This window comes from Coenobita brevimanus, chromosome 91 (assembly GCF_032717465.1).
Source record: "Coenobita brevimanus isolate Jiangsu-jjx chromosome 91, ASM3271746v2, whole genome shotgun sequence".
Taxonomy (NCBI): Eukaryota; Metazoa; Arthropoda; class Malacostraca; order Decapoda; family Coenobitidae; genus Coenobita; species Coenobita brevimanus.
Genome location: NC_137044.1, coordinates 36,806,798 through 36,821,325, shown reverse-complemented (window position 1 = coordinate 36,821,325; position 14,528 = coordinate 36,806,798). Strand labels below are relative to the sequence as shown.

At 42.4% G+C, this 14,528-nt stretch overlaps 1 protein-coding gene across 1 annotated transcript in view; it reads left to right on the top strand.

Annotated features, from left to right (window-relative positions):
- Positions 1–14,528, top strand: part of LOC145411964 (putative neural-cadherin 2) — a 452,962-nt gene that overhangs the window by 404,872 nt on the left and 33,562 nt on the right. The window contains exon 26 of the mRNA XM_080281935.1: positions 14,073–14,305. Coding sequence (XP_080138061.1) covers positions 14,073–14,305 — 233 coding nt within the window. The remainder of the gene's footprint in view (positions 1–14,072; positions 14,306–14,528) is intronic.

Genomic DNA, 14,528 nt, shown 5'->3' with positions numbered 1-14,528 from the left:
GAAGTGAAGTTAGCAGGGGAGTGAAAGATAAAAATGGTAGATTACTAGTGGAGAAGGGAGAAAAAGTGAGCAGATGGAGAGAACACTTTAAGGAATTGTTGAACCTAGAGGATGGAAGTAATGCGAGTATAAGTGGCTGGGGAATGGCTGGGAGAAGGAGGGAGGTGAGAAGACAGGAAGAAATCAGTAGGATAAAAGTTGTGGAAGCAATGAAGAAAGTTAAATCGGGGAAAGCCCCAGGAATTGATGGAGTGTGTGGTGAAATGCTGAAGCATGGGGGAGAGATAGTAGTAGAATGGATGTGGAAGATGTGCAGATTGGCCTGGGAGGAAGGTAGAGTCCCGGAGGATTGGAAGTCAGGTATAATTATTCCCTTGTACAAAGGAAAAGGGGAAAAAGAAGTGTGTGGTAATCATAGGGGCATTTGTCTTCTTAGTATAATAGGAAAACTGTATGGTAGGATACTTATAGACAGAGTTAGAGAAAGAACAGAGAAATTAGTTGGAGAAGAACAGGGAGGCTTTAGGAAGGGAAGAGGTTGTGTAGATCAGATATTCATTCTTAGATCTTTAGTGGAAAAGTTTCTAGAGAAGGGAAAGAAGTTGTATGCAGCTTTCATGGATTTGGAGAAAGCATATGACAGGGTGGATAGACAAGGATTGTGGAAAGTGTTAAGAATATATGGAGTAGATGGGAAGTTGTTGAATGCTGTGAAGAGTATGTACGATGGTGCGAAGGCTGCAGTGCGTGTGGATGGTGAACTAAGTGAATTTTTCTCTTTGAAAGTTGGTTTGAAACAGGGATGTGTCATGTCTCCATGGTTGTTCAATCTGTACATGGATGGGGTAATAAAAGAGGTACAAGGCAGGGTAGTGGATGTTGGAGTGGCCCTGGTGAGAGAGGATAGTGTTTGGAAACTCCCTGTACTGTTGTTTGCAGATGATACTGTGTTGTTGAGGGAAGGCGAAGGGGAGCTGCAAGGCTTGGTGGATGAGTTTGAGAGAGTGTGTAAGAAACGGAACCTAAAGGTGAATGTAGGGAAGAGTAAAGTGATGGTCTTTGAGAGAGGTGAAGTTAGTGAATGTACAGCGAGGTTAGATGGTGAGGAATTGGAAAATGTGAGTACGTTTAAGTATTTGGGTAGTGTGATGAGTAAGGATGGAGGTTTGGAGGGTGAAGTGCTTGAAAGGGTACAGCAGGGAAGAAAGGTTGCTGGTTCCTTGAAAGCAGTGATAAGAAACAGGGAAGTGAGCATGGAAGTGAAAAAGTTACTACATGACAGTATTGTGATACCAACTCTAACGTACGGAAGTGAAGCTTGGACATTGTTGGAAGGACACAAGTCAAGAGTGAGAGCAGTGGAAATGAGTTATTTAAGAGGAGCCTGTGGAGTCACGTGGAGAGACAGGCTGACGAATGAGGATATAAAGGAGCGTTGTGGTGTGGATGTGGATGTGATAGGAAGCGTTATGAGGAACACACTGAGGTGGTTTGGCCATGTGGAGAGGATGGAGGGTGAAAGACTGACGAAGAGAGTGTATGTGAGTGAGGTGGAGGGGGGAAGAGGGAGGGGGAGGCCGAGGATGAGATGGAGGGATGGGGTGGAGAGGTATATGAGAGAGGGGGGTGTGAGTTGGGAGCAGGGCAGTGAAATGGCGGGGGACAGGGCGACTTGGAGGCGATTTGTTTGTGGCCACCCCAAACGGGATTGAGGCGTCTGGCAATAGATAGATAGATAGATAGTATATATTTGTTTACTGATTTAATTCTCTAAATATAGTTTTGCATGTGGCTTCAAAATGCTTGCTGGCCATTCCCCCATGTGGGGAGGTGGGAGTAGGAGGGACTTCTAAATAGCCTATGGCCCCCTCAAGGAAAATTGAAATTACGCCCCTGATCTGAAGTATTTGAAACAACTGCGACTTCAATCTGAGGATGTACTTTGCATTTAATCCTGGCAAACAGTTGATTATTTTACTAAGATTATAAAAGATAAGGCCTTTAGTAATTTTTCTCTTTTATTTTCATAAACTTCAAGATGTCTTCTTTGATTTTTTTCCTTTTTTAATGTCATAAGCCTTAAGATATCTTCAGTCTTGTACTTGTCAATAATTCTTTTTTTTATTTTGATAAAAAATCAATACTACTCGTATTATTTCTGCGTTTCCTACTTCCTATTATCATCATTGATTTACTACTGTTGCTTTGAAGTTTTATTCCTTGGTTGTCTGTTGACATCTATATTATTAAGTCTTCTGTGTGTGTGTGTGTGTGTGTGTGTGTGTGTGTGTGTAAATATACTGAGTCATTGAGCTACTACAGTGACAGAATACATTGGATGTGAGGGCAAATATGTAGGTTGGTGGATGGGTGGATGGGAGTAAATGTGTCTATTGAGGAAAAGGTCCATGGTGAAAGTTGGGTTCTATTAATAGGTTCATGAGGAGTGGGTCCTTGGGGGAAATGAGCCCACGGGAAACAGATCCTGTAGGTAAGTATAGGTTCCTGAGTGAAATAAGTCCATGGGAGAAGGAAGATCTCTCTGGGCTTTAATGATCCCTGTTGGGGAGAAAACCGGTTCATTAGGAAACAGATCCATCATGTTCAAATGAGTCCATGGATGGAGAATACGGTCAAAGCGAATATAGTTATATGGTGGAAAATACGTATATGGTGGATATTAGGTTCCTAACAGAATATTGTTCCGTGGAGGAAAATAGATTCATTGCGGATAATAGGTGTGCGGTGGAAAATTGGTTCATGGTGGCTAATAAGTTTGTAATGGAAAATTGGTCGATGGAGAAAATTGTGTCATGATGTAAAAGCCCCCCTCAAAAAAAAAAAAAAAAAAAAAATCTATCTATCTATCTATCTATATATATCTGTCTATCTATCTATCTATCTATCTATCTATATCTATATCTATCTATCTATCTATCTATATATATCTGTCTATCTATCTATCTATCTATCTATATATATATATATATATATATATATATATATATATATATATATATATTCAGTTTGGAAAATAAGTCCCAGCAGAAAATGGACCCATGGTAAAAATTGATTCAATTGGAAAGCAGGTTCACATATAAAAGATATGTAGACCCGAGGAAAGTTTCGCCATATACACTTTCCTGCCAGTTCGGACCTTTATGCGTGAGACAGTCACTAATGAATCAGTAGCCAGACATTCAAATGTCTGGTACCACTGTGTGGGAGGGGAGAGGTTAAGGCCCCCCGCACACGGGCCACTTTTCAGTGGATGGTGGCTACAACTTTCATGGCGCCACTAAAAAGTGGAGAGGGATGCTTTGAAACCCCGCGTACGGGCCACTTTTTCGTGGTACCCACAGGCAGTTCCATCATGGATGTTGAAGAGCGGCATGTGTCATTGCTGTGCTCCTCAAAAAAAGGAAAAGAAAGACGTAAAAGAAAGTACTGGGAACACTCGATAAACAATCATAGGCTTATCAGGGATCAATTTTATACCACATATGAAGACTTAAGAGCACACGCAGAGAAGTTTACTAACTATTTTAGAATGCCCTTTGCTTCTTTTGATGACCTGCTGACTGCAGTTAGGACTTCAGTTTCACGTCTGAACACAAACATGAGAAAGTGTGTACCAACAGAAGAAAGACTTAATTGCAGCTACCTTAAGGTAAAAATAGAAGAACTCATACACGTTGCCCAAAAATTTTAACGAGAAAACTTGAGCAAATTAACCACACTGCATAAAGGAAATGAGATATTGTATTTTTGCAAGTGTAAGGATGTTAAACTGAAATAAACTGTATAACACAAAAATACGTTCTACAGATATTTAAGAAATTAGCATAATGTTTTGCCTTTCTGGAAATGTTGAAACCTAGTGGCAAATAGACTGATATTAACAAAACATGCAACACTGATTTATCAAAGAACTGTGTCACAGCTAGGAAAAATCCACCAACATGCTTCCAATAAACAAAATATATAAATGAATCAGTCGTTGTTGTGTAGATTTACCTCCCGTAGGAGGACCGGGCCAAATAAGGGCCCACCAATGAATCAGTCAGATTGTTCAGCTTCGCTTGGCATACCATACATTGTGCCTTGCACTGGGGAGGACACATTAACACCGTTGCCTGGTATAAACTGTAGATTTTCGCGAACTTCAAGTTCTGAACGACTTTTTTTATGGGAATGATCTTGTGTATGCATATAACCTTGGAAAGGAAGATGTCCTTGGTTAGGGAGAGAACCTAGGGAAGACTCATGACCTTGGGTAGGGAATAGGCCGTCAACAACGCCAGTCCATCTGCCAGTGCCACTGCAAAGTGGCCTGTGTGTGGGCTGCTATTTGAATTAACGGCATCCATCATCGGTCACCAGTGGCAAGCCACCGTGGCGTGGCGGGCAAAATGGACCCAGTCACTATTTTTTTGCGGCTGCCACTAAAAATTGACTCATGTGCGGGCTTCCGTAGAAACATGTGCGTTTTATTTCTCGCCACTAGAAAGTCGTATCCAACGGCTACTGAAAAATGCCCCATGTGCGTGGGGCCTAAGGGAGGAGGAAGGCTGGGGGAGCTGATAGTTCCTGCCCCTCCATGTTGGCTACTGCTTCGCTACCACTTGTCTCACATTTACTATTTCGAAGTGGTGAGCAAAGTACATGGGAAAAATATGTTCATGAGGGAACACAGGTCCATTGGAAAGATACTTCAGGAAGGGAAATATGGGTCCATGGGGAAAAGTAGATCCATATGTGAAAATTGGTGATGTGGGAACAGGTCCCCCCTTCCCCCCCAAAAGAGAGGGTGAGGTATTACCCCCTGAAAGGTGGAACTTGAGATGGTGTTATGTCCTGTCTACTTCATTCATCATTATCTATATCTATCTATGTATCTATCTATCTATCTATCTATCTATATATTGCCAGACGCCTTAATCCCGGAAGGGTGGCCAGAAACAAATCGCCTGCACGTCGCCTTGTCCCCCGCCTTTTCACTGCCAGGCTCCCAGTTCACACCACCCTCTCTCATATACCTCTTCACTCCATCTCTCCATCTCATCCTTGGCCTCCACCTCCCTGTCCCCCCCCCTCCACCTCACTCACATACACTCTCCTCGTCATTCTCTCACTCTCCATGCTCTCCACATGGCCAAACCACCTCAGTGTGTTTCTCCTGACGCTTCCTATCACATCCACATCCACACCAGAGCACTCCTTCACATCCTCATTTGTCAGTCTGTCTCTCCATGTGACTCCACAGGCTCCTTTCAAATAACTCATTTCCACTGCTCTCACTCTTGACTTGTGTCCCTGCAACAACGTCCAGACTTCAATTCCATACGTTAGAGTTGGTATACAGTACTGTCATATAGTAACTTTTTCACTTCCATACTCACTTCCCTGTTTCTTATCTCTGCCTTCAAAGAACCAGCAACTTTTCTTCCTTGTTTTCAAGCACATCACTCTCCAAACTTCCATCCTTACTCATCACACTACCCAAGTACTTAAACGTACTCACATTTTCCATTTCCTCATCATCCAACTTCACTCTACATTCACTGACTTCACCTCTCTCGAATATCATAACTTTACTCTTCCCTATATTCACCTTTACATTCCGATTATTACACTCCCAAACTCATCCACCAAACCTTGCAGCTCCCCTTCGTCTTCACTTAACATCACAGTATCATCTGCAAACAACAGTATGGGGAGTTTCCAAACACTGCCCTCTCTCATTAGGGCTTATCCAACATCCACTGCCCTACCTTGTATCTCTTCTTTAACCCCATCCATGTATAGATTCAACAACCATGGAGGCATGACACATCCCTGTTTCAACCCAACCTTCAAAGAGAAAAATTCACGCAGTTCACTATCAACATGCACTGCAGCCTTAGCACCCTCATACATACTCTTCACGGGATTCAAAAACTTCCCATCTACTCCATTGATTCTTAATATTTTCCACAATCCTTGTCTATCCACCCTGGCATATGCTTTTTCCAAATACATGAAGGGCGCAGACAACTTCTTTCCCTTCTCTAGAAACTTTTCCACTAAAGATTTACGAATGAATATCTGATCTACACAACCTATTCCCTTCCTAAAGCTTCCCTGTTCCTCTCCAACTAATTCCTCTGTTATCTCCCTAACTCTGTCAATAAGTATCCTACCGTATACTTATCCTGTTACACTAAGAACACAAATGCCCTAATCATTACCACACATTTCTTTACCCCCTTTCCCTTTGTACAAGGGAATAATTATACCTGACTTCTAATCCTCCGGGACTCTACCTTCCTCCCAGGCCAATCTGCGCATCTTCCACATCCATTCTACTACTATCTCTCCCCCATGCTTCAACATTTCACCACACACTCCATCAATTCCTGGGTCTTTCCCCATTTTGACTTTCTTCATTGCTTCCACAACTTCCATCCTACTGATTTCTTCCTGTCTTCTCACCTCCCTCCTTCTCCCAGCCATTTCCCAGCCACTTATACTCACATTACTTTCATTCTCTATGTTCAACAATGCCTTAAAGTGTTCTCTCCATCTGCTCACTTTTTCTCCCTTCTCCATTAATAATCTACCATTTTTATTTTTCACTCCCCTGCTAACTTAATTGCCACCCTGTCTAACTCTCTTTACCTCCTCCCAGAACATTTTCTTATATTCCCTCCACTTTACACACAAATTCCTTCCAAATTCCCCATCCACTCTCTTCTTACTCTGTCTTATTAATATTTTCACCTCTTTCTTCCTTTCTACAGTACATATAACTCTTTCTTGCATCTCTCAACATCTTCCATGCCCCTATTTCTCGTCCATTCATTATATGCTTTGCTCTTTTGTGACACAGCCTGTCTAACCACTTCATTCCACCATGCTGTTCCTTGCATCCCCTTTCCTCTCATCACCCCACACACCACCTCACATGCTGCAGATATTTCTTCTGTGAATATCTTGCACACACCTTCCACGTCCCCCATCTGCTCCAATTCATATTTACCCATTCGTCCCTCCACTTTTCTCTAATATTCTGCCTTTTTCTCATCATCTTGTAACCTTTCCACACTCCTTGCATCTTCTTCTTCCTCCTGTCCTTCTGTTCTTCTATTCCTTCATTTTACTTGGACCTTGACTCTCACCACTACCAAGTAGTGGTCAGAAAGTCCACTCCCCCAACCTCTATATGTTCAAGAATCCATTACACATCTTTGCATCCTTTCATCGACACACATAAATCAATCATTGCCTTCCTTTCATTCAGTTCACCACCCACCCCGCTCATCACTCGCCATGTATACCTGTGGATCATGTTGTGCCTGAAGAGGGTACTGCAGCATTTGTGGCCTTTCCCCTAACATTCTCTCTGTCGAAAATCACCTCCCTCCTCTAAACCTCACCTTCTTTTCCAGTCTGAGACTCAGCTGTCTGAGGCAACTAACAGCAAACCCTTTTCTGTTTCCTCCTACTTTTTCTATACTCATTTCAAAGCCAAAGGTGGCTGTTGTGTATAAGTACACAACAATTTATCTTGCTCTCATGTTCCTGAACTTGGTTCTTCTAAATTCTCTACTCTCTGGCTTCGGCTGTCTCGTTATGCTCTGACTAAATATATCTGCGATGTTTACTTATCTCCTGCTTCTACTGACTATGAAAAATTCTTCGACTATCTTACTTTTACGATGGAACACATTCTATCCATTTCTCCTTTCTCTGAAATCTCCATTCTAGGAGATTTCTATGTTCACCACCACCATTGGCTCTCCTCTCCTTTCACTGATCCACCTGGTGAACAAACCTACATCTTTTCTATCCTTAATGACCTAGAGCAGCTTGTACAGCACCCTACCTGTATGCCTGACCGCCTTGGAGACAGCTCCAACTTAGTTGACCTCATCCTGACAAGTAATCCTTCTGCTTACACTGTTAATCTTTCCTCTCCGTTGGGCTCCTCCAATCACAACCTAATTACCTTGACCTGTCCTATTGCTCTGGTACGACCTGTGGACCCTCCAAAGAAATGTCAACTGTGGCACTTTGGAGCTGTGGATTGGGAGGCCCTCATGCAATTCTTCTTTGATTTTCTCTAGAATGATTACTGTTTCCATGGCTGGGAGCCGTCTGAGTGTGTATTGTGCATTACAGAGGTTTTTCTTTTGGGCATGGAAGCATACATTCCCTTCTCATATCCTTTGACTAATGCAAGAAAGCCTTGGTTTAATCACACTTGTTCTATTGCTGTCTGCAACAAGGAGAGGGCCTATAAAAGGTACCAGGGCCAACCCACCTGTGAATCACAACTTTTTTATGTTTCTGCCCTGAATCGTGCTAAGTCTGTTCTTCGCTCTGCTATAAATAATTTCATCCATACTAAATGCTCTCAACTCTCCAACTCGAATTCTTCCCACTCCTTCTGGCACTTTGCCAAAAACCTTTCTAACAACTTTACCTCATCATTCTTCCCTGCTCTTTTCTATTCTGATGGCTCTGAAGCTATTTCTTCTATTTGAGAAAGCAGATCTCTTCGCTCAGACCTTCTCCAATTCCACCTTAGACGATTCCGGTGCTGTTCCTCAATCGCTTCCCCTCTCTGACTTCCTCATGGCGACGTTAAAATTTCTTCAGCTGATGTATTTTCTGCTATCACTGGCTTCAATACTAACAAGGCACATAGGTGTGATGGAGTCCCTCCTATTGTCCTAAACAACTGTGCTTCTGTGCTTTTACTCTGCCTGGGAAAACTCTCACCTTTTTCTGTCAACTTCTACCTTTCTTTTTTGCTGGAAATTTGCTCTCATTCAGCCAGTCCCAAAGAAGGATGACCATTCCCAACCCTCTAGCTATAGTCCAACTGCTTTTATCATCCTATGTCTCAAAAGTTTTCAGGTCAATTCTTAACAGAAAATTTTTAAAGCATCTTTCCTATCCCAACCTTTTTTCTGATCATCAGTATGGGTTCCGTCAGGGATGCTCCACTGGCGATCTTCTCACCTACCTTTCAGACTCCTGATCATCCTCCTTTCAGGACTTTGGTGAAAACTTCGCCATCGCACTTGACACCTCAAAGGCTTTTAGTTGAGTCTGGCATAAATTTTTAATTTCCAAACTGCCATCTTACGATTTCTATCCTTGTATCTGTGCCTTCATCTATAGCTTCTTTTCTGGTCTTTCTATAGCCACTGTTGTAGACAGCCATCGTTCTTCTCCTAGATCTATCAGCAGTGGTGTTCCTTAGGGCTATGTCCTATCACCGACTCTCTTCCTCCGATCAATGACCTCTAAGCTGTACACCTAACCCTATCCACTCGTATGCTTATGATTCCAACCTTCACCTTTCCATTCGGTTCCCGCAACGTCCATCTCAGCAGTTACTTCAACAAACAAGGGATGAGGCTATTGCAAAGCTAATGTCTGACTTGACTTTCGTTCAAAGTGATATATACGTTGTGAAATTAAATAAATAATTTGATGCCCACTTTGTTCTCTTGCTGAATGTTTGAAACTTTTTTAACCTATCAACCCGACACTATCTTCCACAGGAGTACCCACTAATGTTAATAATATTCAGCTCAATCCTGCATCATCCTTGAACATGCTTGGGGTTTCATTCACTCGCGACTTGATGTTGGAAAGATCATATTGCATCTCATGTAAAATCTGCATCCAAGTGATTAGGTGTGCTATGCTGACTCCGTATCTTCTTTACTCCTGCACAGTTGTTGACTTTATATGCGAGTTTTATTCACTCCTGTGTAGAGTACAACTCTCATGTGTGGGGAGGCTCCCCACATACAGCTCTTCTCAATAGGGTGGAATCATAGGCTTTTTGTTTCATCAACTCTCTTCTCTTACTGGCTCCTTTCAGCCTCTGTCTTTTCACTGCACTGTTGCATTTTTTTCTCTTTTCTATCGCTGCTTCAATGGTCGCTGCTCCTCTGAACTGTCTGGTTGCATCCCTGCACCTCTACAACGGGCACGTAGCACCCGTCTGGCAACAAACGCTCATCCCTTTTCTGTCCAACTCCCTAATCCAAGAGTTAACCTTTACTCCCAGTCCTTCATTTATGCAACAGGTCAACTCTGGAACTGTCTCCCTCTGTCTGTATTTCCTACTTCCTACAATCTCCAGTCTTTCAAACGCAGTGTGTCCAGGCATCTCGAAATGAGCGGATATTGAATTTGTCTCTCTTTTGTATTGTTTTTGTTTTTTTCTTGGAAGGAATGGTTCATGGACCCCTGGCCTTTGGTTCCTTCTTTCTTGCATAAAAAAAATGGCACAAATGTACACTAAAGCACTGCCATTCTCATCTATCTCACCTGGCACACCCCACTTACCAACTACTCTATCCACCTTCACATTCCCTGCTTTACCATTCATATCACCAATCAAAAACACTCTCATTCCTTTCAAACTTTTCCATGCACACTTCCACATTTGTCCAGAACTCTTCTCTCACTCTGTTTGCACGATCTTGCATTGGCGCATACATGCACACAATCGCCCACATTTGTATGTACACAATCGCCCACATTTGTAGTCCAACTTTCAGTTTTACACACACAATCCTTGAGCCAATTGATCCATGCTCTCTTATATTCTCCTTCCATCTGTTACTCACAACAATACACACTCCTTCTTTTGCCCTCTCATTCTCACCTACTCCTGCACATATACCCCATCCATACTCCCATTCTCTAACACTCTCTCCTTGCCATTTAGTTTCAGTTAATCGGCATACATCCACTTTCACACCCTCAAGCACCTGGACAATGTTTCTCTCTTTCACCTCATTATTTTCACCCCTTACATTCCACGTTGCCATCCGTATCATGTCCTTTGTTCGGTCTTAAATTTTAGTCTTTTGGTCAGTCCTGGTCCGTGGATTCTTGTTCGTATTTTTAGTTGTTTTCCGGGAAGGGACACTAACCCTCCGCCAACCCACTTGCTGTCACGTAGGGAACACGTGTCGGTTGGTTATAGGGTTTCCACCCAGCGTTGTGAATCCTTTCCTGGTTTACAGGAAATCATTTGGTTTGCCATTCGACGTAGAGCTACCCTAAAACAGAGTACCACTACACTAAGTGGGTGGGTAATGGGCGGCCCCACCTACCACAAACATTTTACTGGCAATTTATTTTGTGTGGTTTAAACCGTGGTCTATGGCAAGGGGTTGCAATGTACGAGTATTTGCTCAATTCGCGACAATTACGAAGTTATTGTGGTTGAAAATTTCCCAGTTGGTGGGAAACTGGTAACTACACGAGTCTCATTCCTGTCAAAGTCTGAGTAACATACCAGTTAGTTCAATAAGCCTAGACTTGAGCGTGATGTGCTACTGTGAGTAATTTAGTTAATCTTTCCCTCACTTTGTCAGGCAGTGTTGGCCTTGCACCTGATTTTAACATCGATAATCGGATTTTGTGGACAGGATTGCGCCTTCTTCATGTGCTATCAGCTTAGTAAATGGATCAGAATGTTCGTGATTTTCATTCACAGTAGCTAATCTTCCTTTGTTTCTGGACTTAACCTTGAAGTTGGAGATGAAAGGTTATACATAGGATAATACTCCATAAAAATTACGTGACGCTGCTCCACCGAGAAACTTCGTGGTGCCTTGTTAAAAAACCCGCTTATATGAGGCAAGCTGCAGCCTAGTGGCGCTAACTCATGTGAGATATGCCACGCGCCACAGGTTAAAGTTGCTAAAATGATGACCCTGATGGCCAAAATTAGAAGTAATCAAGTCACTGATCAAGAAAATGTGGTGAATTGATGTAGAGTTTTAAAGTTTTCCTACAGCCATTACCATGGGTTGTGCTGGTGGGCAGGTGAATGAGGTGGGTGGGTAGGGTTGGTTGAATGGATGAATATGGTGGGGGAGGGTGAGAGCATAGGTGGGAAGACTCGAAAGGGTGAGTGGGTGTTTTATTAGAAAAATTAAGCCATTGGGAATAGGTAAGTGGGTAGATATGTAAAGAGATAATAAGATCATGAGGGAGTAGGTGGGCAATGATGGGTGGGTGGGTGAATTTTGGGAAAATAGGTCCACAGGGAATACAGTAGGTGGATTTGCAGGGTGGGTGGGTTGGTGGGTGGGCAGGGTAGGTAGGTAGGTAGGTGGGTGGGTGGGAAAGCACGAAGGATAAGGGGGTTAATGGTTGGGTTGGTAGCTGGATAATGGTCCATGAAGAACATGTGGCTGAGTGGATAGTGGGAAAATAAGTTCTTGGAGAACGTATAGGCAGGTGGTTGTGCGGGTGGGCAATTCGGAAGGGTTGGAACGATGAGTGGTTGGGATGGGAAGGGTTGGAAGGTTGGTTGGGTGGGATGGAAAAGTTGGGGAGGGGGGGGGCGGCGGTTGGTGATTAGTGGGAAAATAATTCCATGGAATGAAAAGGTGCATGGTAGGAATAGGTCAGTGACGAATGTATTTCTTGGGAAATGTGTGCAAGGAGAAAAGTAGGTCCACTGAGTAAAATGGGACCCTGAGGGTCGTTTCTCAGTGGAGGTGGCCCCCAGGGTCCTGGCAGTGCTGGTATACATGGTCATCTTGCTTTATCCAGGCAACTCCGGATTCCTTACTAGTTAATTATATGTCCACTCCTTTCACTGTAACAGCTAATTGTTTTGCTGTTTCATTCAGATCGGACTATCCATTTCCCGTCAGATAGTTCATGGTCACCGACATCCCAATCTTTTGTGGCCACTTACAATATTAATTTAGTGTCTTTACATTCTCCTCTGAACACAATGTTTTAGTTATGCTGAAAATTTATGGCGGTATATTTCCCAGTTTACTAATCCTATGTCCATTTCCTACTTTCTTCTCGAAGAATGCATCCAGGACTCATAGAAGATGCTCACACTGAGACGGAAGTTGGGCATCCACAGACATAAACTGAATTAACATTTCTGTTGAATATGTAAACTCAATGGGAAAACTTACTGTCGCACAAGTGTCTTGACAGTCAGGAAGGAGCTGGATGTGAGTGATGAGAGACGTGGGCTCGTAGATTTACGATCAGGATTTCAGGTTGATCTTAAAGACTCCGTATTACTACTGAATGCTTTACTGGGAGCTCATATGTTACACCCACGGAGTGTTGTTGATTTATCTAACACAATCTTTCAGGGAGCAGGTAGAGAGTTTCCTTCGTGTGTGTTACCCATTGTCACGACTACACTGTTTACACATAGAACTGTCTCTTCAACAGTATTTGCAAGAGGTCTGCTGGCCTTAGCCTGACTTAGGAAGTCCACAGATGCATAGCAACAAAACATACTTTCGTTCAAAGTGATATATACGTTGTGAAATTAAATAAATAATTTGATGCCCACTTTGTTCTCTTGCTGAATGTTTGAAACTTTTCACTGGGCATGCTTGGTGCATTACCTAGTATCTTGATTTTTTCCTCTTGATTCTTTACCTTCTTAATCCTTTTTCTACACATTTTTTAAATGGGTGGGAATGATAAACAGTACGTACAGTATACACAGCATAGCTTAGTACAGATGGTGGAAACTTTTTATCATGCTTTTGGATATAAGCTATAATCAGACTGCAAGTTGGAACAATGTTTCAGTTATTCAGTGGATGACTGCTATAAGAGTTTCTGTTTGTAAAATAAAGTGGCTTCATACAAAAATGTGCATTTTATGCACTAATAAAAGTACCCAAATGCCTGGTATAAGGTGGTTAGTGTGTATGTATTACACATTAGTGTGTATTTAAATACTGTGGCTTACTGAAAGCTTTCATGATCAACATGTTGGTATTATGCTACAAAGACATAACTCACACAACCCATTCACCTCTCACCGAACTGCCGCACCGCATACCGCAACTCATTTTATCACTTTCTACACCTCATTCTCATAATATAAAAAATCAGAAAATTGATATCCACAATTGATGTCTTACAGTACTAAACTGACGTGAACCGATTCCTTCAGTTTAAAAACGTGTGACGCAGGTATCATTTTAATAAATAGCATTTGTAGTGCAAATACTATATGTACCAAATTTGTTCAATGGCAATGTCGCTCTTGACAGCTGTGGGACTGGTGAATACCTAACTGGCAAGGTGTGTCAAGACATTGACGAGTGTGTGTTCCGTCCCTGCCTGCATGGCGGGTCCTGCTACAACTTGCACCCTGGCTACCAGTGTTCCTGTCCCAGCACTCACACGGGAGACAACTGTGAGTGGCTTAATGTACCTTCTGATGCAAACCCTCTTACCGCGCCTCTAGCTGTGGCAGCTATTACAGTCTCCATTCTAATTATTGGTGAGTATTTGTTATCTGCATGTTTCCATTTATGAAAACAACAAACTCTGTGTTAAGTCGTTTTACAGATAAGAATGCCAAAAATTGTATGAACCACATATAACATTTCCTGGCTTCCTGATCTTTTTTCTTTTATGAATCACCATAATTATTCTGCCGTATACCTTTGTGGTACTGTATCATTATCAACAGTAATGGGGACGGGGTCAAAAACTCAAAACAA